The sequence below is a fragment of the Lepisma saccharinum genome, chromosome 5 (assembly GCF_977018435.1).
Source record: "Lepisma saccharinum chromosome 5, izLepSacc3.1, whole genome shotgun sequence".
Classification (NCBI taxonomy): Eukaryota; Metazoa; Arthropoda; class Insecta; order Zygentoma; family Lepismatidae; genus Lepisma; species Lepisma saccharinum.
Window position 1 is genome coordinate 2,503,956 of NC_139233.1, and position 25,307 is coordinate 2,529,262.

Genomic DNA, 25,307 nt, shown 5'->3' on the forward strand with positions numbered 1-25,307 from the left:
AAAGTTGAGCTTGTGAAGAGTTGTTATTGGAACAAATTGTTACTATTATAATCCCACACCACATTCTCTGGCATAAGAAGAAAAGTTTATATTGATTATTGGAAATACCACTGTTTATAGTATAAAATGTAGTGAATATTGGATTTGAAGGTTTATTTTCAAATACAAGGTTAAAATTAGATATTATTAGTAGTTTGTTTCCTTTTGTGTTATCTTATTTACTGTTCACTAATTAGCTAACTTAAGACTTGCGAGTGACTGGTCAGTCTGGTGCCATAAACCCAGAGCTCGCAAGTCGAATCAGGTTACTACAATCAAAGCATTAGTAAAATTAGAAAGTAAGTAATCAACCACAAAAAAAAATGGTTGAATATTCATTAATGTGCATATTTAATATGAATAAATATCCGTTTTTCTTAGTGAACAAATATCAAGGAATTTTCTTGAAAGTTCTTGAACTGCGAGTCGTTTACCTCATAAATATCCTAATAACAACAATATAGGAATAATTCGGATATGTGATATCTACGAGGTCCGACAATTAAGTTCACGAACTTATCCTAGAAAATATGCTACTTACCTTATTGCTGAATAGCGCTGTGGTCACCTTCAAAGAACTCCCCTTGGGAACTATAAACGGATGCCAGAGCCTATTCCAACCTTCGAAGATATTTTGTAACTCTGTTTCCGGAATGGCCTTCAGAGCTGCGGTCGAATTAGCCTTAATGTCCTCAATGTCATCAAAATATCTTCCTTTCAAAACTTGTTTGATCTTCGGGTAAAGAAAGAAGTCATTGGGGGCAAGGTCAGGTGAGTATGGCGGATGGTCTAACCTCCCCTCAGAAGACCGTTTAATCCATTTGTACACCGCTGTTTTCTTCATGGCATTCTCGCCGTACACCTGCACTAACATTTCCCGTATTTCACTTCCTCTCTTGCCCAGTTTCATCAGAAATTTGATGCTTGCTCGTTGCTCTAATTCCACCTCAGCCATTTTCACGACACAAGCACAACAACAATGCACGCCACTCAGCACAAATCCGCCAACCGTCAACGCGAACACTGCTGTGAGACATTGCAATACCAAGGTTACAAAATCTTACAGAGCTGCTTGTATAGTGCTGCCTTCAGCGCTAAACGGTGGCGAGTTTGCGAACTTAATTGTCAGACCTCTTATACAGCGTGAGCACAAAAACACTCCCTGGTTTCAAGATGTCATAAAATTAATAGTTACTTGAAAATTTTGATAAAATTGATATCCAAAGCTCAGTTAACTCAAAATATTTTAATATCTTTCTTTTCAGAATCGCTAGTTGTGAATTCGGTAGCTAGAGGGCAGTAACATCGAAAATGGCGTTCACTCAAGCAGTGTTGTGAGAGTGCAGCGTGCATTTAAACGGAAGTTTAATGTTGATCCACCTACACACAAATCCATTCTGCAGTGGCATAAAACATTTGTTGAGAGAGGATGCATTTGTGATCAAAGAAAAGAACATTCTGGCCGACCGTCCATCTCTGAGGAAATTGTGGATCGTGTGCGAGAAGCCTTTGTACGCAGTCCCAGAAAATCAACACGTCAAGCCAGCAGGCAGCTGCAGGTGCCACAAACTACCGTAAGCAAGATTTTACGGAAGCTTTTGCGTTTTCACCAGTACCGGCTGCAATTGGTTCAAAAGTTATATCCACAAGACAAGGTAAAGCGACGTGAGTTTTGCGAGACTATCCACACTTTAATGGAGGACGATGAAACCTTTCTGACAAATATAATTTTTTAGTGATGAGGCGACCTTCCACTTGAGTGGAAAAGTGAACAGGCATAATGTTAGGATCTGGGGAAGCGAGCATCCGCATGCCACTCTTGATGTGGAACGTGACTCACCCAAGGTGAATGTTTTTTGTGCAGCGTCAGAGCGTCGAGTGTACGGTCCGTTCTTCTTTGAGGGGCCAACAATCACAGGTGAAAGCTACTTAACAATGCTACGTGACTGGATAATTCCTCAACTTGCTGCAGAGAGAGGTGACTACATTCTACAACAAGATGGAGCGCCCCCACACTGGCATCAATCTGTACGCAGCTTTCTGAATGACAACCTCCTACACCGTTGGATAGGACGAGCTGGACCCAATGATCAAAATCTATGCAAGTGGCTCCGACGATCACGGGACATGACAGTTTGTGACTTTTTCCTTTGGGGGTTCGTAAAGAACCAGGTCTATGTACCTCCACTACCCACAACCTTGAATCATCTTCAGGAACGCATCAGTACAGCTGTCAACTTCATCACACCGGATACGCTTGAGAAGATGTGGTTGGAGCTGGATTATCGTCTCGATGTTTCCCGCATAACAGGTGGCGCTCACAGTGAGGATTTGTAATTCCAATGAACACCACGAAAACTTTATGTTATGAGTTTTTACAACTACTGTGAACATTTCTGTAGAATACTATTTTTGGTATTAAAGTTATACCCTTTCAAAACCAGGGAGTGTTTTTGTGCTCACGCTGTATATTAAAATTATCCAGATATCTATTATTTTTATAATTTAATAAGTAATAATTTGAATGACGCAGCAATGAAAGCTCAGAGCGTAATCATTCGCCCAGTTGCTAACAGTCTACAGGCCCTGGCTAGAAGATAACAATGACTGCTATCAGTGTATACTGAGTCCAAGATCTGGGCTATGTCACGTCACATGGTCCTAGGCTATGAATAGAAATCAGGTTGCCAACTCATAAGAAATCAGGTTGCCAACTCACAAGAAATCAGGTTGCCAACTCATAGGAAATCAGGTTGCCAACTCATAGGAAATCAGGTTGCCAACTCACAAGAAATCAGGTTGCCAACTCACAGGAAATCAGGTTGCCAACTCACAAGAAATCAGGTTGCCAACTCATACGAAATCAGATTGCCAACTCACAGGAAATCAGGTTGCCAACTCATAGGAAATCAGGTTGCCAACTCATAGGAAATCAGGTTGCCAACTCACAAGAAATCAGGTTGCCAAGTCACAAGAAATCAGGTTGCCAACTCACAAGAAATCAGGTTGCCAACTCCAGAATCACCATCATCATTTCACTGATATGAAAAAATTTATTTACAATTTCTGACCGATTTTCATCCTGTATTTCATTCTCTTTACTTCAGGCTTCGCAGATAGCCTAGCTACGCTCCTGACTGCTATCGTATCTGGCCGGAGCGGCAAGTGCGTTGATTACATTCGTCTTACCACGGCATCTGTTGGCATTATTCAATACTAGGCCAACAAGCTAGCCACGATAACATTTGATGTAAAATTTCGCCCTGTAGGATTACACGGTAGGATGTAAAGTTATGGTTTATTTGTAAGCATTGTTTTGGTTTGGATTTTGGATTTGGCGTTTTAAGTCCACTTTATGCACAGTAAGGCTAATCGGGACTGCACCTACAGTTTAAAGTGGGATCCGAACCACTTGTACCTCAACCGGGTATCGAACCCGGACCCCTTGATTACAACGTTTAATTAGACACAACACTCTAGAACTGGGGACCCCTTGATTACAAGGTGACACCTTCAGCACACATAAAATGTCCGAAATTTCAATAATAGTAATGATAATGATTAGGGAGCGGAAGTTGATGAAATGTCATCTTTTTTCTGATATCTCGGACACGATGCCCATTAAATACACAATATTACACTTGGTCTAGAACCCAAAAAAGGTAATTTTAAAATGCATTTTTTTTGCCACTTTTCAGGTTTTAGGTAATTTTCCCCGATTTTTGGCATTTTCCCGTCATTTTTCGCAATATTCGGTGTATTGTTTCGTCATATTTTGTCACTTCTTTCATTTTGGTAATATTCTAGAGTCTGACTGACAACAGACGAAGATTCTCGTTTGAGAACCTCCGAAAGACAATGGTGGTGTACTGCAACTCTCTGTAAGGTAAGTAGAAAAAATCGTTAAATATTTAGAAAGTGCTTGTATGTGAGATATTTCAAACAATTTATGATGTTGAAAATTACTTTTCCGACGTACTTTTTCCTGGGGGGGGGGGCGTGTCTATGAACCCTTTCCCGGATGCGTCCCTGATTTTGGTTTCCCTATTTTTTATACAATTTTTTAAATTTCTAAACAAAAGTTGTCTTACGTGGATCGTGATAATTTCTTCTTCTTTTACAGTGCCACAGAAACACACCATAGTACATCACCAGGCAAAGATGCGGGAAATTAATGCATTTCACACCAATTCATTCAGTGTTTATGACTTTTTCATTAAATTGTTTTAAAATTATTGGGTAGTTTCCATTGGAAATCCTTGTTGCATATTTTAATTGAATTTGGTATTTTTTTAAAGCAAGATTGCATTTTGTTAAATTTCGTTTTCATTTCAATTTTTAACCTGAAACTAACAAATTTAATGGTCATTTTCCACATTTTTTAGGACGTTCTGTAGGTCATATGCCTATATTTTTTAGGTCATCAACTTCCGCTCCCTGATAATGATAATAATGATAATAGTTAAGTAATTACTGATTTCAACTTCTCACTGGCTTGTTTGCTTGATTTTGGCTAATCGGAAGGATGAGGATGAGTGATGATATGATGAGGGACACTCACGAAGAACACCCATGCCCAGGCCGGGATTCGAACCCGGGATCCTGGCGTCATAACGAGATGCGCTAACCATTCCTCCACAGACGTCGGACATGTTAACATGAAAGGGGGATCTTTTGTACAGAAGACAGGGATATCTTGCCACTCGGTTATGGTAACACTGACGCTCGGAGAGACCTTATATGCACACAGGCGGAGATATTCACGACCCCTCTGGGGCCTGTGCTGGTCGGGGAACGAATACGTGATCCGTGTGCCCACATTCTTGGGAAAGAACCTAGGTAACAGCTGATTTATGCTGTTATGGTTTCTTCATTAGAAATTTAAGCCTTCGGTGGGGACGGCGCGGTGTCGAATTTCTTGCGGTCACGGAACAGCCTTGCGGAAAAGAGGGCCCAGAGGGGACACGATAAAAACTGGGTTGCAATATCCACGAAGAAGGGGTCGGGAGGAATCACGGGGACGATAAATTCTCCCTTGTCTCGTCTTCTCTTCTGCTAATTCTTCTTTTCGGTCACGATCGCCGAAACAACCAGGGGCGCAGACATTTTTTTTTTTTCGAGATGAGGTCCAACTTTCGATAAGAAAAGAAGGTGTCCCGACAGAACGTACCAGCGACAAAAAAGGTCAGATTATTTCCATAACAACTCCAGCTCACCGCGCGAGTCCAGTTAGTGAGCCTACCAACAGTCCAGAGCGCGAGCAACAGGGATAGCGATAGGTGCTGGGTAGAGATGACGCTAGCGGCTCGTTTGTTGACTGGCTGCTTCGGGACTTATGACTCGCTCCAAAGCTGCCAATGCAAAACAGCCAGAGATGTTACGAAAGTAATCTCACTCTACCACTTGGGTTTTCGCGACAAAACGTACCACTCAGATAAACACCTACCTTCAAGATATTTACTCCGCGACAAAACGTACCACTTCAAGGAAAATGCTTAAACTTAAAATCAAAAGAGAATAAAGTGGTTAGTGGCCCGACGAGTGATCACGTTTGTGGAGTCCCGAATGACGCTCAGTTGGATTTGAAGAAGCGTATGCAAGAGGCGAAGAAAAGGGTTCGAGAGGAAGACACGCCAATTACCAAGATACTCTAAGCAACCTACACGACAAAGGTTAGGTTAGGTTAGGTTAGGTTAGAACTGACATACTGTAACTAAAACGAAAATCGAAATAAAGACAAAAAGAGAAAACAAAAGAAACAAAATGTGGACGAGAGCTTAACCACAGCTGATTTTAAACACGCCAAAATAGCTATATATGCATTATATATTAATTTTGCCAATCCAAAGCATGGATAAAGTGTGATGGAATTCAGCAAAACTAGAGAAAATCGTAATTTCGGTAAATTATTTTTGATGCCGCAGGTAGCCGGTCAGGTGGTAAGTACGTTTTTGTCGCTGGTACGTTCGGTTGCGTATTCAGAAAATAAATCTAGTGTAGTTTGGAACATTGTTAAAGAGAAGTATTGGGTTGATTTATAAGTTCGTAGCGTTTGTGTTTGGTATGGCAACACTGCTGTGTTAGGAGTTTGTTTATCGTTTAATGTTTGTTTATCAATTGGAGTGGCATTGTTGTGCTTGTGAATACGCATTGAATTTTACAGATTTGAAGAAAGAAGGTGTTATTTCCGACATATTCTTCTGTCCGAGTTTAACATAGGGGCAAATGCAGCGGAGGCGGCTCGAAACATTTGTCCCTTGTACGGGGAGAATGCCAACGGGGAAAAAGCAGGGCAAGAAAAGGGTTTTGTCATTACAAAGAGGGCATTTCTAACTTAAGCGTTTCTCCACGTTCAGGAAGGCCATCGGGCTTTAATAAAGACAGTTTAAACGCTTCAATCCACGAGGATCCACATCAGTCGACCCGAGAATTAGCAAATGTGATGAACGGCGAATGGGTGACGTTCAGGATACCACACGCTTCAAATGAAAACAACCAAATCAGCGAGTAGGCCAGGAAGACAGCATCAAGTGCTGCGACACGATAATGCACACCCACACTCCGCTAACATGACAAAAGCTGCTATCCAGGAGCTTGGTTGGGTAGTTATTCCACATCCTCCTTACTCGCCCGATCTTGCGCCCTCGGATTGATACCTTTTCGGCTCTCAATCCATCTTCAAGGAAGCTCCTTTGGTGACGAAACTGCTCTTCAAACTTGGATTGACGACGCTTTTAACCCCGAATCAGCTGATTTCTTCAGGCGTTGAATTAAAAAACTGCTCCAGCATTCACTTGAATCTTCATGTGATTTGTTTTCTGTTGGCTAGATATTTTCTATGGTTTCGTAATTACCTAAGTCTATTAAATTACTGGTAATATCTAGTGAAAAGTAAAGTGACCAGGTTGGAAATCTAGGAAGGTGGCGTGGTAGAAATTAGGGGGAGCGCCAAATATCCTCTTCGCCCGGGTGAAACGTCCAGAGAAAATTCAGATAAAAGAAGATGGCGTCTTTCTTTTTGTAAATATACTGTGACATTAGGATTTTGAAGGTTTTCTGGAGTCGAATGTGGGCTAAGACTCTAAACCCCCCTCTCCCCTCTTCGGCACGCCACTGATAAAATGCAGTGTGTGTATATATACCCACACACACACAGTGGCGTGCCCAAGGGGAGATTGGTGGGGGTTATAACCCCCTTCATTTAGTACACCATTTCTAAAAAAAAAAAAGTCAAAGGCATGAAAATATGGCAAAATGAGGACTGACTACATAAAAACTACACATAACCCCTCCCTTTCGAAAATCCTGGGCACGCCACTGAACACACACACACACACACACACATATATATACACACTGCATGTTATCAGTGGCGTGCCGAAGAGAGGAGAAGGAGGTTGAGAGTCTTAGTGTGTGTGGGGGGGGGTGTTTAATATCTTGGAAACGAACGTGCTTCCAAAGTTAAAGTGAACTTGAAAGGTTTTACAATACGAAATAATGTCACCATCGGTTATCAACCATTTAATGTACAGGGTGTATCAAAAAGAATCATCCGATTTAAAAATGCTATATTTAGGAAACCAATGGACATAGAACCTTGCAGTAAGTTGTAGAATACATGCTGGAATATAAAGTTTTACTTGCAATAAGTTTTACTTTGTTGCAGGTAGGTGCCACTGTTGCAGATCACTCTTTAGTCCGCGTCAGGATGGCAACCAAGCAACAGGCAGCATTCTGCGTGCTCTGCTTCAACAAATGTGGTTAGTTTCAACTGTGCAGCGTGAGTTTCGTCGTAAATATGGTACTGCACCACCTACTGCTCACAGTATTCGACGTTGCACAGTTGAAACTAACCACATTTGTTGAAGCAGAGCACGCAGAATGCTGCCTGTTACTTGGTTGCCATCCTGACGCAGACTAAAGGGTGATCTGCACCAGTGGCACCTACCTGCAACAAAGTAAAACTTATTGCAAGCAAAACTTTATATTCCAGCATGTATTCTACAACTTACTGCAAGGTTCTATGTCCATTGGTTTCCTAAATATAGCATTTTTAAATCGGATGATTCTTTTTGATACACCCTGTATTACCATATCAAAGGAGGAAAAAAATGTGAAATATAGTGTTACCATGGGGAGACACTAATAACCTGGGACATTCCCTTTTAAGACATCAGTTACGTAAATACTCTTCTACAATGTCGATTCAGAAGGGGAAAGGTGGGGAGAGCTGAGTAATGAAATGGTTACGTTTCATCAAACGAACTTGTGCTAAAGTATTAAGATCGACTGAGGAGTCCTCCTTCTCAGGGAGAAAGTGAGATGGACGGAGAATGGAGGAAAGTGGGAAAGTGACACAAACGCAGAGATAAAATAGGGAGAGGAGAGAGAGAATCGAGTGAGGAAGGAAACACGAACGTAGAGAAACAGACAGAGAAGGAGAAAATAGGAACATGGAGAAAAGTTGGAAGGGAGGGAGAGCTTGGGGGTTGGGAGGGCGGTCGAACCGGTCCATCAACCCCCCCTCCCTTAATACTTGTTCATCTCATTATATTAAGAAAAGCAGGAAATTTGTTGTTGTTATAGTTAATAACAGAAATAAGATTCAGTTATTCGAACAGAGATTCGTGAGCTCGAAAAACCTGAGTGCAAAATACAGGAAAGTTTAAGGTAAATTTAATGCCATAATGAACATTAGGGAGGGTCATTGGTAAGAATTTTAGGGAGGTGTTAGGGGGTATTAAGGGTGCGTGGATTATTCGCTCTTGATATCTCATTATTGTAATTTTTCTTCACATGATCCTGATCCAATATTCACGATAACACCTGTGACTCAAGGACTATTTCCGTAGACACTTTCTATTCTTTTAATTTTGCATGTACTTTACAGACACACACACATTAGAAAAAGTTACCCTTGCTCACAACAACATCCCGTGAAGACATAAAGAGCGATGCGGGGTTTAGGGACAGACACATATTCACAATCTCGGCGATTCCTGGAGGTGATGTGATCAGCACCACCGGCCACCTTTAGCCCTAAGGTTGCACCCAGTTACCCGATTTTTAGAGGCTTGGTGAATCCCTGAGCCGGGCGTTGCAAAATTGCCACCTGAAAGCACGAACTCCGGAAATCAAACCCGGATCTCTGGCGCGGCATTCGGACGCCACGATTTCAGAATTCCAGGATTTCTCATTCTTCTGGCCTCCAGGAGCTCGTTCTCGTTCTGATGTTGCTCCAGTACCCACTTCCCCTACTGCGATTCCAGTAAGACACTCTCTCTCCCACTCCTAAATCGTCTCGAATTACTAATCTCCACACTTCTTACTATCAAATATAGGTAACTTGAAAAGTGACAAATTTATTTTAATCTTGGAAAGTAGTTTCTCTTTAATTTTGACTAAATCTGCCTCAAGCTTGAGAAGCAATACTTATTCAATTTTGACCTAATTTAAATCTAAAATGAATAAACTGACCTCAGCCTTGAGAAGCAGTAATTATTCAATTTTGACTAAATTTTAGTCAAAAAATGAATAAATCCACTTCAGCCTTGAGAATCAGTAATTATTCAATGTTGACTAAATTTTAGTCAGAAAATGAATAAATTGACCTCAGCCTTGAGAAGCAGTAATTATTCAATTTTGACTAAATTTTAGTCAGAAAATGAATAAAATGATTTCTCACTTTTGACTATATAACACAATGAAATGAAATGGCTAAATGCATGTAGTCACATTTGATGAAAATCGGGTCGGGGCTATTTTGAGTACTGGATTTAGTCAAAAGTGACTAAAGTTTGCTCGATTTTGACTAAGTTGTTTTTACAGTGTAGACCTTCACTAATTCTTGGTGATGAAGAACTTTTAACTGATAAAAATTAACAACAAATAGAGACTCTTAAACTTCGTACCACTCCCAATTAGTAACTTTGTCAACTTTAGCTCTTTTATCCCATTTTATACACTTTACACTAGTATTACTAACCTGTTCTGTCCAACTTTAAAATCGTAAAATCAATAATTGTAGATCTAACACAAAAACATTTTGACCTTCTAATGTACACCAATGTTTATTCTGGTCTCCGAGTAACCATTGGTCCTTTTTCTGGTATGATATTAAATCATACCACCATGTAAAAAAATGGAAATTACAAATAAAGAATAAAGAACAAGGATAAAAGGGGGAATCCGGTAAATATTTCGCGTCATTGACGTTCCGGTTTAATTCAATGCACCGGGACAATAACGCATACCTCCGAATGTATGCGGGTTTGCCAAGGTTCACATACAGTCCTCGAAGTGGAAATTGTTAGGTTGGGGGAAGTTAGCTTCAGCCTTTAATTTCCCGAATCCCCCTCTACATACCACACGAACACACATGCAGTTTCACTTTTCCCCTTAAAGCCAAATAACTTTTATGTCAAACATTTATTTCGAAAACTAAATGTGAGATATTTTGCATTATCATCTCACCCTGTACGAGGGTCACTATTTATATTTTGAGCCTTGGCAACACTGATTGAAGTTAGGCGCGATTTGACGTTTGCACGGAATCGTCTGGCATTATTGACCATAACGTACTTCAAATGTTTTGTCAATAGCTTCATTTGTGTTGTTTATGTTGCCTTGGAGATTGCGCGACAACAATAAAATGGAATTAACTCGTGAACATTTTCGTGCGATGATTTTTTACGATTTTCGACGTGGATTATCAAGACAAGAGTGCATCGATCAACTTACTTCCACATTTGGCGATGAAGCCCCATCCTTTGCCACTGTGAAACGCTGGTATGACGAATTTAATCGTGGCCGCCATTCGCTCACCGACGAGATTCGCGAAGGTCGTCCAAAATCAGTTGTTCTTCAAGAAAACATTGATGCTGTGCAAAACCTAATACTGCAAGATCGTCATGTGACATACTGTGAGATTGAGGCAACCATAGGCATTAGTTCCACCAGCATATATAAAATATTACATGATCATTTAGCTGTGAGAAAGGTATGTTCTCGTTGGATCCCACACAATTTGACAAAAACTCAAATAGACGCTCGCGTCAATTGGTGCAAACAAATGCTCAATAAATACAATCGTGGTGCTTCAAAAGACGTATATAAGATTGTAACAGGTGACGAATCATGGATATATGCATATGAGCCGGAATAGTGTTTCCCACGAGACGAGACTTTGGCGTGTCTCGTCTCGTGGAAGTCTCGTGGAAATGCTGTCTCGTCTCGAAAATATTCGTTTGTCTCATGACACATGGTCAATCTCGTCTCGTCTCGAATTTTTAAAAGCCTGTCCCGTCTCGTCCCGTGGACAACACTAAGCCGGAACGTAAACAGCAGTCGACTGTATGGGTGTTTCAAGATGAACCCAATCCAACAAAAGTTGTTCGCGCTCGAAGCACATCGAAACAAATAGTCGCCTGTTTTTTTCGGGAAAACTGGTCATGTGGCAACTGTGCCTTTAGAGGAACGTAGAACGGTCAACTCTGAATGGTACACAACAATTTGTTTGCCAGAGGTCTTCGGTCAAATACAGAAAACAAAACAAACGCCGTCGGATCATTCTTCATCCATACAATGCCGGCTGTCACACATCTCATCTAACAACCGACTTTATGAACAGTCCAAAAATCGAATTGATGGGTCATCCGCCGTACAGTCCTGATTTGGCACCCAATGACTTCTTCTTGTTCCCGAATGTCAAGAATAAATTGCGTGGACAACGATTTTCGTCGGCGGAAGACGCCGTTGATGCGTTCAAAAACCATATTATGGAGGTGTCTCAAGAAGATTGGAAAAACTGCTTTGACAAATGGTTCGAACGAATGCAAAAGTGTATTGACCATAAAGGAGAATACTTCGAAAAACAATAAAGCAGTTTTCAATGCCAAATTCCTGTTTTTTCATTGTTAGGCTCAAAATATAAATAGTGACCCTCGTATATCTGTTATGAACACGCTAAATAAGGCTTAAACTTACTGTTCTAAAATCTAAAATATGCAACGTGCCGCCACAATCGCAACTCCAGGGTATGAAGATACGAATTGGTGACACAGCGCTCCATGCTCCGTCTAGACAGTTGGAAGCAACGGTTCTCAATTCCTCCAGGAAGGTAACCACCGAATTGCAACACGTCACCGCAAATAACATTCAAATATTTTAAAATTAAAATGTCCAAAATAACTTTAATCAATGATCGCGCGCGTTACATACTTTTTCACACAAGTCAAAAATACATATACACATATACATACACCGTATAATGTGTTAAGTCCTGCTCGCTTGTAGGCGGTGAAGAGAAACTTACTCGATTTATGACGACAGAATCCGCGCACCGTCTTCCTGCTTACCCAGGCACGAGGCATAGCATAACAGATTGCTCTTTTTTTACAATGCTATAAACTCATACCATAAAAAATAATACAAGAAAAGCTGATAATGTACATATGTCAGACTAATGCTAATTAGCGATAGTAAGCTTTGGTTATGGTTGGCAACAATTAAGAATTCCAACGTGGAACTTTTGACGTCGCCACTTACACGAAGTGTCATTCTCCACTCCTAAAATAAACAGCCAATGGGATAACGCTATATTATTGAAAGCGAGAGAGAATTGCTGTGCTTTCATGTTACAATATTACACTTTGTACAAATAAAAAACTGGTTTTATAAAGTAATTCATATTTGCCCTTGCACATAAAATGATTAAATAAAGATTTAGTTTACGGATTTATAACGAAGACTAAATTACTTCAATCTTGCCTATTGTGAAATATCGGTATTAAGTAGAAATGTATTTAACATGTGCTTAAACAACAACATTTGGGTGAAAGATAGAAATAATCCTAGCCATTTTGTACTTGACAAATAATGAAAACGTTGCAAATACTATTTATAATAATTATTAGCCTATAAATTCTGAATTAGTGTTGCAAAAATACGCGAATAATATAAAAACGAAAGATAAAACATAAATATATACATGATTTATGAAAACAATTAAGTATAAATAATGTAATGCAAGTTATTAACTTGAAAGTATACGAATAAGATATATTCCAATATACGAGTGCAATTTGGCTAGCATGGAGGTCGTTACAAATAGCTATATTTTATAATAACAATGGATTGATTGATTGAGTTGGTGTTTTAAATCCACTTTATGTACAGTATGGCTAATCGGAACTGTACCTACAGCTTAAAGTGGAACTGGGGATGCCATATAATAATAATAATAATGGAGAATGCAGGTCAAAACGAAACTAGGATGCACTTGTGTACTTTTCAAAAATGTCTTTGTAATCTGCGTCACACAAATAAATCACTTACACCATTATCAAGAAATGCCTTTAAGCTACCAACATTCTCTGGTTGCGTATAGCAATACATATGCCAACACAAGAGCCTAAGACAAAGCATCTTTTAAGCCAAAGCAAACTCATATTTCACTCTCTGTGAAGTTGTTACACGAAATGCAGTTAACTGGGAAAAGAGTGGCTAGAAAAGCAATTCTGCTATCGTCGTTCAACTGCGTATTACTTCAACCCGGATACGGACACGAATCACCTACGAGACCACCGGACGTGCCTAGCCTGTTATCTTTGTCAATGTAGGCTCAGGGCCGGCACTATATTGTTACATTAGGCACAAGTTTTGAATGCTATTATATTAGGCAATAGGTGATAGGCACGGTGTCGGTGGAAAGACGAGACAGAGACCATGTGTTGTTGCATTCCAAGGCCGTGTCTATCACCTATTGCTTAACTTAAAAATATTCCAAACTTTTTGTGAGGAGTGCATGTCAAAACAATCTATGAAGTCAAGAAAAATCAGAATCGATTTTGTTTGTGCTCCGCGAAACCAAGGTCCCGTTCCCGTGATTTAAGTGTGATACAACATGTACAGGGTGATTCGCAATTAGTGCCACCCAATTTGCCATTACCAAATGTATAACATAGTACACATATTCGCATCTGATTGTCTGAATTGCCGAGACGCAGAAAAGCAAACGCATTAGTTAAAAGGAAAAAAGGTGCATACAAATTGTAGCCTCAATTAACGTCTAAATACACCAAATGTTGTGTATTCACTAAATCCATTTGTTCTTCTAAATATTATTAATATAATATCACATTACTCGTGATCACATGTGAGTGTCCCTTCATCAGTTTCATCATATCATCACTCACCCTCATGGTCGCGATTAGCCAAAAGTGGCAGAAAAGTGATGGTAAATAACAAAAATCAAATCAAATACCGGGTGTTTAGTTCAAATCTACCTAATTTCAATTAATCGTAGAAAATAAAGTATGAATGATAGAGCAATGAAATTTCAGAGAATTGAAGATAAACTCATAAATATTATTTTCCACACACTAATACACCTCCACATGTGCCCCATTGGCTGGCACTAATTGCGAATCACCCTGTACATGTTGCCTCACACCTGAAATCACGGCAACGGGACCTTGGTTTCGCGGAGCACAAACAAAATCGATTCCTCGCAATTTCCATATTCCAGCCTCACCCCCGCTAACTGGGGGGCTTAGCAGGGAGGCCTCGTCTTACGGGTTTTTGCATCGGCGTTACTTATGTATGAGCTCATCAGGTGGAACTGCGCCGCCTGGCGGAGAACGAGGAAACAAACTTCGCGCCTTCTTCCCACCGGAGATTCATTTTTTAATGTTTTATTTATTTATTTTTGTTGCAGCTCATTCGGTTGCTCCATGCTCCTGGAAATTGTTGGTGCGAAGTACGAGAGGCCTCTCTCTCTCTCTCACTCTCTCTCTCTCTCTCTCTTTCTCTCTCTCTCTCTCTTTCTCTCTCTCCTCTCTCTCTCTCTCTTTCTCTCTCTCTCTCTTTCTCTCTCTCTCTCTCTCTCTCTCTCTCTCTATCATCCCACTCTCTCTTTTCTCTCTTTGCCCATCTCTCTATCCCTCCTTCCCTCCCCTATCCCTTCCTCCATCTCTCTCTATTTCCTTCTCTCCCTCTAATTCTCTTCCCCCCTCTCACTCACTCTGTTCACCACAGCGCGCTACGACGCCAATGGTTCCAGGTTCGAATCCCACCCCGGGCATGGGTGTTCTTTGTGAGTGTTCCTTCATCACATCGTCAACAATAAATAATAATAACCCGTGGCGCAACAGCATGTGGGGGCCAGGGCCTGCCTACCTGCCGAGGTGGGAGACCATGCAACCAGTTACGGGGTGACGTGTGGTCAGCACGACGAATCCCCAGTCGTTGTAAGTTTCCACGACCTGGTTACGCTACCCATTCGTAACTCGCCGATTTCCTCACGATGGTGGGTGGCCACCGGTACCATACACAGACCGAAATCTCCGGAGAAAAGTTATCACGAGGAGAATCGGACCTGCGCGCGCCCACTAAGACGCTGAGAAACGCGGCAACAGACGCCTTTCCGGCGTCTCAGTGGGCGATAACCTTTAAGATAACCGCAGACTTCTGGCACGGAAATTCCCGCTTCGATTCCTCGCGTTTCCCTGTAGTGGGCGTTACACCATTTGATTTTAATAGAAGCAGACAACAGAAGTGCTGCTGCCGCGTCTCAGTGGGCGTACAGCTATAGACGGTGCAGGACAGAAAAAAATAAATCCCGGTAAGCATTATTAATTGAAGTATATATCGGGAAGTTTGCCCCCTCCCCCTTCCAAATCTTGTTCTGTTCTGCTCTTTCGATGTAAAATTCCCAGTACTGCAATTTCCATTTCTACAGCAACTCAATCGGACTCTTAGCAATCTCATCTGGAAATATTAATGAAATGTTCGCTCCTAATCCCCATCGTTGGCGACTTTACCATCGGCATGAAACCCGTAGGAGAGCCATCAAACAGGGAGGCAGGGGCGATGTAACTTGTGCCTTTGCGCCGCATATTTATGGGCCTGGGATGAATTGTGTGTTGCAATGTTTATGGACAGGTGAAGTTGAAGGGCAGTATAACACCGTTCTGTTGGGTGGTGTCAACGATATAATCGTCCGGTAACTTACTAGTTTGGGTTGATCGAGAAGCGTAGTTCCAACGCCATATTGGTACATAAAACAAGGAAGTAAATGCTTCACATATAGTCATGCATTTTAAATGGACCCTGCGTTAAATAATGCATTGAAATAATAGAATTTGTAAGTTATAGAAGCGCAGCAAAATACTATATCAGCGTCACTAGCGTACGCAGGTAAGGTACGTGCCATGAAGGCACGTTAGGGAATGTGGGGCACACACATTCTCGATCTCGGCCCTTTTGGAGGTGATGTGATCAGTACCACTCTCCGATCGTCTTTACCACCCAGGGATGCCCCCAGGTACCTATTGATGTGAGGCTGGGTGAGCCCCAGAGCCGCTATATGAGGGGACAACGCCGGAAAAATTCCGACTATAGGTCACCCACCCCGGATCTCCCGCCTGGCAGTCAGACGCCCTACCGGCTGGACAACCACTGTCACGCAGGATTTCTTTTCCGCGAGGGCTTGAATTGTAAAGGTGGAAAGCACAGTGCCTTCGTTTTGGCTCTGGGCCGAGATAGCGCGTGACACGGCGCAGATGCCGGCATTTTCGCTCCGTAACGTCTCGCTTATTTACGCACATATCTTGTAGACAATTATATTTATATTGCATAACGAGTACTAACCTGTGTTGTAAGAGTTGTTCAGAGTTGTTCACGCGCTATCTCGGCCCAGAGCCAAAACGAACGCACTGTACATATACTCCGTCCCAGCTAACTGTGGAGCAGGCAAACGAAAAGAAGTGTCTGCGCAAGCAGTGACGCGAGACGGCTCCACCAATGAACACGTGAGAGGGAACGGGATTGCGTGGAGGGGGAAAAGCGACTGCAGTTACCAGCGTGCCCATCAGTGTCTACTGCTTCGCTCTGGCCAATAGATTTCCCTCGCTTCTCTGACGATATGCGCGGCCTTGCTCCACAGGTAGCTGGGACAGGGTATAGCTGCTTTTATGGACAATAAAATATTTAGAAGTTTCCAGTCTCAAAAATGGCAATCGGGGGTTATTTTAAGGGTGTTTTGTATTTACCACTCTGGTTTTTCCCAAGTTCTTCACTGCTTTTATTTGAAAATGTTCATTTTCGAAAAACTTCGGAGGGGGCTCTAGCCTCATCAGCCCCTCACCTGTGATCACAGTGCAAGAAAAGTTGTTTTCGCGTCTTACAGCATCTTTTTTGTCGAACGTTAACCTTATCAGTATAATCAACAAATTAATAAAGCCAGTATAATTTACATTAACTTTCATCTTCACATAATACGCCGATTCAACAAATTGTTAAATCATGAAGATTAATTTTCAAATCCCGTCAGCGAAAACTAGACGCAAGACTACATGAGGCCAGATCGGAAATTGAAAAGAATTGTCCTTTATGGAGAATGTGCACGAGTTACAATAAATTGCTAATCAAGAATATGACCATTCACATCTTTTCTATGATCAGAGAACTCAGTAAAGCCACTCTCAACACATAAACACATAATTTTCTAATGAAATTATGTACTAAATGTAGCAAGTACAAACATATTTGAAAAAATATATATGTAACTGATTCACTATATTTATGGACTCTTTAATTAACGTGCAAATTGTCCATTACCATGTTTATGCACTCATTTGACTCAATAAGAGCTTCAAGAATTAAAAGAAAACTTAAAACAAGCTGTTGACAACTTCTGCACCAGCTAACATAAGAATCCATCGCTTAAAAACACACAGGATGTAAGAGAAAAATTTATGAAAATAGTCATGGACAATTTGCGGGGTAATACTAGTGGATCCCACTGTACCTGTTGAGTTCAATAAATAAAACCAAGTTCCTTGCGGTTGGCGAAAACATCACATTGTGTCACAGACTATTCGCGTTATATCTTCTTTTATTTGTCTATATTTGTGGCTGAATCCGTTTAAACATCATGGTCGCATTGGCCTGACTTTTATACTGCTGTCTTTTATTCAGTTCGACTGACACACATTCTGTCGACGTGGTGGTGACATTGCATAAGGGATATTGAATGTGTGCTGACAGAGTTTGATGCGCACATTGTATGGAAATGACAATGGAATGTTACTGTTGTAAAACCCTTTGTTGCAATTACAAATAAATGTTGGACAGAGCTAACGGAGTGGTTAAGGAGATTCTGAAAGATTTTTTATAAGAAATGGGACAGATATCGAGAGAGAAAATAGAAAAAAGAACTGACCAAGAAGTAAGAACGGAGGAAGAGCCATTAAGATAAGGAAAGAGGACAGAAAGCAGGAAGAGAAAAACTGAAGAAAAAAATATAAAATTGAAGAATAAGTGGGCAATATTTTCTATTTCCAAACGCAGGGCATGTGCCCCCCCACACCCTTCTTTGCTAACGCCACGTGTGTACGTATAGAATAACAGTCTCCAAACACATCTTGTACACTGAAAAGAACATCGAAATAATACCCCAAATAGCTATACCTATATAGATTGCTGGAACTTATCAAGGTCGTATTATCTTGAAGATCTATAACCTGCACAAAGCACAAAAAAATAGGTGAAAGGAAACATCGATGGCTAAATATTTTTCAGTACATACCCTTCCTTCGGAACCTGGTCCTCCTGCGAGATAACGTGCAAGGGAACTTGAACTTCCATTGTTGTCGGTAAGACAGCGGGTTGTGGCACCTCAGGACTTTTCATTGTCTTAATTGTTGAAATTGTTGAAACTTCCCCATTAGATGAAGCTTCAAGTATCTTCACGCTATCAACAGAAGCACCGTTACTTCCCACAACAGACATCGCTAACTCTCCCCTTGCACAATTTACACAAAACGCACTGGGAAATGAAGGATTCGCGAACCAGAACAGACAAAACACGAATGCACGACGTTTCTTGTTCCACACAACGACACTAACTATATTGCAGCGTTTTACGTATACGCAAGTATTTGTTGCAATGTCGAACAATGTGTAGCTTGCTTGCCGGCTTCAAATTGTAAACTAATATACCTTCCACATCTTTCATACCGTATGCCAGGGTCTGTTTTGCAGAGTTGCCAGTGCCTGATTTTAATTTCTCGTTCTGTTACGTCTGTCTTACGTTAAACGTTATTAATTCTAAGGTCCTCGTGGGACGTTTATCTCAACTATTCGTAAATAGCTAGAAAGATAAATAAACCTGTAGGTTAACGACAGCCATTATTATTTACAACCTACAAGGACATCTAAGGATTTGTAACAGCTAGACTCATGTTTGTGGATGCAGAGAGTTTTCGAAATTATAGCTTGCGGGTGTATAGAGTATGTAGATCCGAGTTAGTAATCAATGTTAGGCTTGTTATTGATATCTAAGGAACTATTGAAGCTACGAAGATGTTCATTGTTGGCAATGGGAGGTACAGAAGTGCCAATCGTTTGTTACAAAAGCGATTTATCACCTTTTTCTTCCTTTCTAAGTTTCTCTGTTTTCTTCTATCTTTCTCATCTTTTCTGTTTTCTCCTTCCTTCTTTCTTGCCTTTCTTTTTCATCGTTCTCTTTTTAATTCTCTCTATCTTCATTTTATCATTTGTTTCTTCTCTATTTCCTTCTTTTTGTCTTTCTTCGTGTTTCTTTTTTCCATTACACTGTTTTCTTTCTATTTTATTTTTCTTTCTTTATCTCTCTCTCTTGCGCCCCTATTTCTTTCTTACCTTCTTTTCATCTTTCTCTGATTCTCTGTTTCCTTCTTTCTTTCTCCGATTCTACCTCTTTCGTCATCTTTATCTTTCTTCCTTTTCTGCTTTCTTTCTTCATCTGCTCATCTGTTTCTTTCTATCATTTTTCTCTATATTTCTCCCTCTCTCTCTTTCTCCTTGCGTATGTATGATTTTAGCTGTACTTTAAACGATTCTGAAAATTTTTATTTAGACGGGCAGAAACGTGCCCCAAGGAAGCTTTCAGACCGAAGCGACACGCGACGTATCGTTTGCCGAACCCTTTCGAACCTAAGCGACACGACAAGCTGCACGTGTCGCTTATCGCCTGCCTGTCGCTGGACAAGACCTTTCTCCCCTATGACGTGCATCGTGTAGCCTGTTGTTGCTAGCTTATATACTTTGAGTTTGAGTTGCTGTTTTAAGTCCACTTTATGCACAGTAAGGCTAACTGGACCTACAGTTTAAAGTGGAATCCGAACCACTTGTGCCACCGGGTATCGAACCCGGGACCCCTTGATTACAAGGCAATGACGCTACCACTGCGCCATGGGGGAGGCCCTGCTTATATACTGAAGGAGCATGTGTGGCATGTCACTTTGGCGTGAACCCTTGCCTGTCGCTTGTCACTTCGGTCTGAAATCTTACTAAAACTACTACTCATAATGAATCATATTTTTTAACTCGGAAGGTGTTGATCAAGTGAGACTCAAACATCAGGTAAAAAAAAATCTACCGCACATATTACGAGGGTCACTATTTATATTTTGAGCCTAACAATGAAAAAACAGGAATTTGGCATTGAAAACTGCTTTATTGTTTTTCGAAGTATTCTCCTTTATGGTCAATACACTTTTGCATTCGTTCGAACCATTTGTCAAAGCAGTTTTACCAATCTTCTTGAGACACCTCCATAATATGGTTTTTGAACGCATCAACGGCGTCTTCCGCCGACGAAAATCGTTGTCCACGCAATTTATTCTTCACATTCGGGAACAAGAAGAAGTCATTGGGTGCCAAATCAGGACTGTACGGCGGATGACCCATCAATTCGATTTTTGGACTGTTCATAAAGTCGGTTGTTAGACGAGATGTGTGACAGCTGGCATTGTCTTGATGAAGAATGATCCGACGGCGTTTGTTTGTTTTCCGTATTTGACCGAAGACCTCTGGCATACAAATTGTTGCGTACCATTCAGAGTTGACCGTTCTACGTTCCTCTAAAGGCAGAGTTGCCACATGACCAGTTTTCCCAAAAAAACAGGCGACCATTTGTTTCGATGTGCTTCGAGCGCGAACAACTTTTGTTGGATTGGGTTCATCTTGAAACACCCATACAGTCGACTGCTGTTTACGTTCCGGCTCACATGCATATATCCATGATTCGTCACCTGTTACAATCTCATATACGTCTTTTGAAGCACCACGATTGTATTTATTGAGCATTTGTTTGCACCAATTGACGCGAGCGTCTTTTTGAGTTTTTGTCAAATTGTGTGGGATCCAACGAGAACATACCTTTCTCACAGCTAAATGATCACGTAATATTTTATATATGCTGGTGGAACTAATGCCTATGGTTGCCTCAATCTCACAGTATGTCACATGACGATCTTGCAGTATTAGGTTTTGCACAGCATCAATGTTTTCTTGAACAACAACTGATTTTGGATGACCTTCGCGAATCTCGTCGGTGAGCGAACGGCGGCCACGATTAAATTCGTTATACCAGCGTTTCACAGTGGCAAGGGATGGGGCTTCGTCGCCAAATGTGGAAGTAAGTTGATCGATGCACTCTTGTCTTGATAATCCACGTCGAAAATCGTAAAAAAATCATCGCACGAAAATGTTCACGAGTTAATTCCATTTTATTGTTGTCGCGCAATCTCCAAGGCAACATAAACAACACAAATGAAGCTATTGACAAAACATTTGAAGTACGTTATGGTCAATAATGCCAGACGATTCCGTGCAAACGTCAAATCGCGCCTAACTTCAATCAGTGTTGCCAAGGCTCAAAATATAAATAGTGACTAAATACAAAAGCAGGCCATTTATCATTTGCAAAGGAGATAATTTGTTTTTTCTTTCTTTGATCATCATCACGTTTAGAGTCATCTTCTTGTAATCTCTCACCTCCCGCCAGCTCTAGGTATGACAATTTGAGTTGCCATCATCGTCCCCTTAATGACCTTAGTCATTCTCTCTTTCTTGGTGTTGCTTTTGGTTTGTTGATTCTAGAGAGAGAGAGATACTGTCTTCCTTAATATCCTACCACAGTAATGAGTTTCTTCGCACTTTTAACACCTCATTGCTTGCTCCGAAGTTAACGTTTAGATTGGTTGGTTGCTTTATTTGATGTTTTAAGTCCACTTTATGCACATTAAGGCTAATCGGGACTGGGCCTACAGTTTAAAGCTGGATCCGAACCACCATGTGCCTCCACCGGGTATAGAACCCGGGACCCATTGATTACAAGGTGACGACGCTACCACTGCGCCATCGGGGAGGCCCGGTATGCGTTTAGACCTTGTGAATCTGTGGACCATTGCCGCACAAAACGGTAGAGAAGGGGAGAAAGCGAGTGCTCGCTGCTGCAAACTACTGGTAGTTGCACTCGCTTCCCCTCTCCCGAGTCACGGGTTCGTCGCCACGCACATCCACCTGCTAACGCGCCGCGAAAATTGGTTGCTAAGGGCCTAAAACCTGGCCTTCTAAGCTAACAACGTAGGAATTATTCGAATTGTAATTGTGAATATAATTCACCTTATATTGTTGGGAGAGTTAAGTTTGGTGCTATCAGCATATTCTGGCAACCGGAACCCTCGAGTGTAGTTCTTGGCTTTGAAATGCAACAGAATGTTGGAGGAGTGCGTGGATGCAGTGGCGGCGATTAGGGGGCGTGGGGGGGGGCAGTTGCTCCCCACTTTTTGTCCCACACTATGATCTCTTATGATAACCTTGTCTACCAAGGGAAGTAAACTGTTCTTGATGAAAGCAGCATGTTTTAATACCGGGTGGCCCATAAGTAGTAGACCACACTTTCAATCGCAATAACTTCTAGCGGAAGTGCATTTTCTGACAGGTTTAACTTGTAACATGTAGCAGAAGTGTCATATTGCAATGTTCTAAAGATGATCCTGATCGTCGCCTTCAATTTGCTGAAGAGTGGCTCACCAAGTTGGAAGAGGACCCACAGTTGGAACAGAGTGTGGTGTGGACTGATGAAGCCAAATTTCACCTATCCGGTAGTGTAAACAGACATAATTGTGTTTACTGGCGTCATTCGAATCCAAACGTGTAAGTCGAGTACGATGATAAAAGACCCGGTGTCATGGTCTGGGGAGGTGTTATGTACCAAGGTGTCATTGGCCCTTTCTTCTTTGAAGATGGCGTCAATGGTGAGAATTACCTGAAGCTCATTAGGGACACTGTTTACCCTTTACTCCAGCAGACACACCACTTGGATCAGTTGTGGTGGCAGCAGGATGGAGCTCCCCCTCATTATGCCACAATTGTACGGAATTGGTTGGACCACACATTCCCCGGACGTTGGATCGGACGTCGCAGGTCAATTGAATGCCCGCTCTCCTGGCCTCATCCCATCAGACTTTTTCCTATGGGGATATTTAAAGGATAACATTTATTCCCGCAACATCAACACCCTACAGGACCTGAAGGATGTGATTACTGAGGAATTTACTGCTGTTCCTCATGAACTGTGTGCAAAAGTGTGTGAAAATATGTATTTACGATTACAGGCCTGTATTGACGCTGATGGCATGCAAGTTGATCACACAATGGAAAACCGATATTAAAGAGTGTCTGTTACAAAATAAGCCATCTGGTTTCTTTTCGTGCCGACTCTGCTAGAAGTTACGGCGCTTCAAAGTATGGTCTACTACTTATGGGCCACCCTGTACATCAGTTGTAAGTACTGAATCCATAGAATTTGATAATTTGTAACTTAATATAGCTTTTCCATGCCAATCTTAACTGATTTTCTTTTATTCTCTCCATAGTATCTTTATAATGGGAAGAATACATTTCCTTATCCTTAAGCTTTTAATCGCTAACAGTTCCAAGGTTTCGGGGAAATTGATCAAGGTGACTGTTCAGGAAATAGATCATTATATTCATGTTGCACCCAAAATCGCGGAATGCCAACAAAATTCAACCACAACCTCGTACGTTGTCCGCCATTTTGTTACCAAGATTATGATTATTTTTCTTCTGCCGAAAACAGCCACGCTGCTGTTTCTTGTTCTTTTTCCTGACAAATTCTTCGTCATATGCAAGGAGACGAATTTGAGGTCCATCGAACGCACCACACCTACTTTGATCTTCTCGAAAGACAAAGCGGGAAAGAAAACTACTTATATTGTGAAAACATTCACCATCAGTATTCAATGCCTTCACGAACTGCTTCAAGCCAAGCTTGATACGGGAATAATGAGTCTGTCCCTACTGACAATTAGTTCATTCACAATGTTTGACATTCTTGCTTCCAGAGTTTCACTTCTACTGTGTCCCAGTAGCGAAGCGTAGTCTTACGAAGGAGGCAAGCAATGTTTCAGTACAACAAAACATGTAGTACAACGACATGCCGAGGGGAAAGATTCAAGGTTTATAGCCTCATTTACCCAGTCGCTGGATTTGTCAAAATATCGTAATAAAGTGACTGTACTAAAAATAAACCATATGATCCGCAAACGTCACATTTACTTTTTAAAAAAAATCCAGGTAACGTTATTCATATGATATTAAACGTTTTGCATATGCGAACTTTCCGCATACGACTAAAGGGAGACGGAATTTCTTACTTACTTATTAGTACCTTTATTTGTTCATTATTATTTAATATGGTCAAACGGTGACCAAACCGATTTAGATTAAAAAAATGGGAATCATTTGCTTATTTTACGCTGCATGATGTAATTTAGTATTTCTGGGCGCCATAAAAACCGCATTGGAGTAACTTAAACACTAAATAAAAAGTTAAGCACACACAATAAAAAATTCATTTCAAAGCAAAGAAACACATGCATAGACGATGTACTCACCACAATAAATTTCAAACTCTTGGTGTTGGTCGACCCCCTTCCACGATTTTCATTTTAACACTTATCTCTCTCGAGCTAAACGAAGCAATTTTCAATTGCTCAATAATACACCCGCACTTCACATCAACCGTTCCTAAATACGCGTTCATTCCGATAAATTCACAGCACAAAACACGAAGCAACAAACACTCGCACTATCCCACGCGCTTTCCACAACTGCAAATTCAAGCATCCACACAAGATCACTTTGAAAATCTCTGAAACAACAGAAAGTGATACCAACCTATTTCCTTAATTTTATCCGTCACAAAGGAAAGATATATCAGTTTGGAGATAAAAATTACGCGGAGGAATCAGAATCATTTCAGCAGAACGAGTATGTACATTAATATTTAAGTAATAAAGTGTCATTCAATGGCGTGCCCGGGGCGAAGGGGGGGGGTGGATGGTAAACATAACCCCCTTTTGGCCCAGTATATCTAAGAAAAAACGTCAAAGGAAGGAAAAGATGACAAAATG

At 41.1% G+C, this 25,307-nt stretch overlaps 1 protein-coding gene across 4 annotated transcripts in view; it reads right to left on the minus strand.

Annotated features, from left to right (window-relative positions):
- The window catches only part of MESK2 (misexpression suppressor of KSR 2), a 162,555-nt gene extending 143,548 nt beyond the window's left edge, over positions 1 to 19,007 (minus strand). For 2 of the 4 annotated variants that reach the window (XM_083121975.1, XM_083121974.1), the window contains exon 1: positions 18,629 to 19,007. In XM_083121975.1, the coding sequence (XP_082978101.1) occupies positions 18,629 to 18,831 (203 nt within the window). In that variant the 5' untranslated portion in view covers positions 18,832 to 19,007. The remainder of the gene's footprint in view (positions 1 to 18,628) is intronic. The other 2 variants (XR_014441668.1, XM_083121972.1) reach the window with 2 other exon arrangements.
- Positions 19,008 to 25,307: the final 6,300 nt, after the last annotated feature.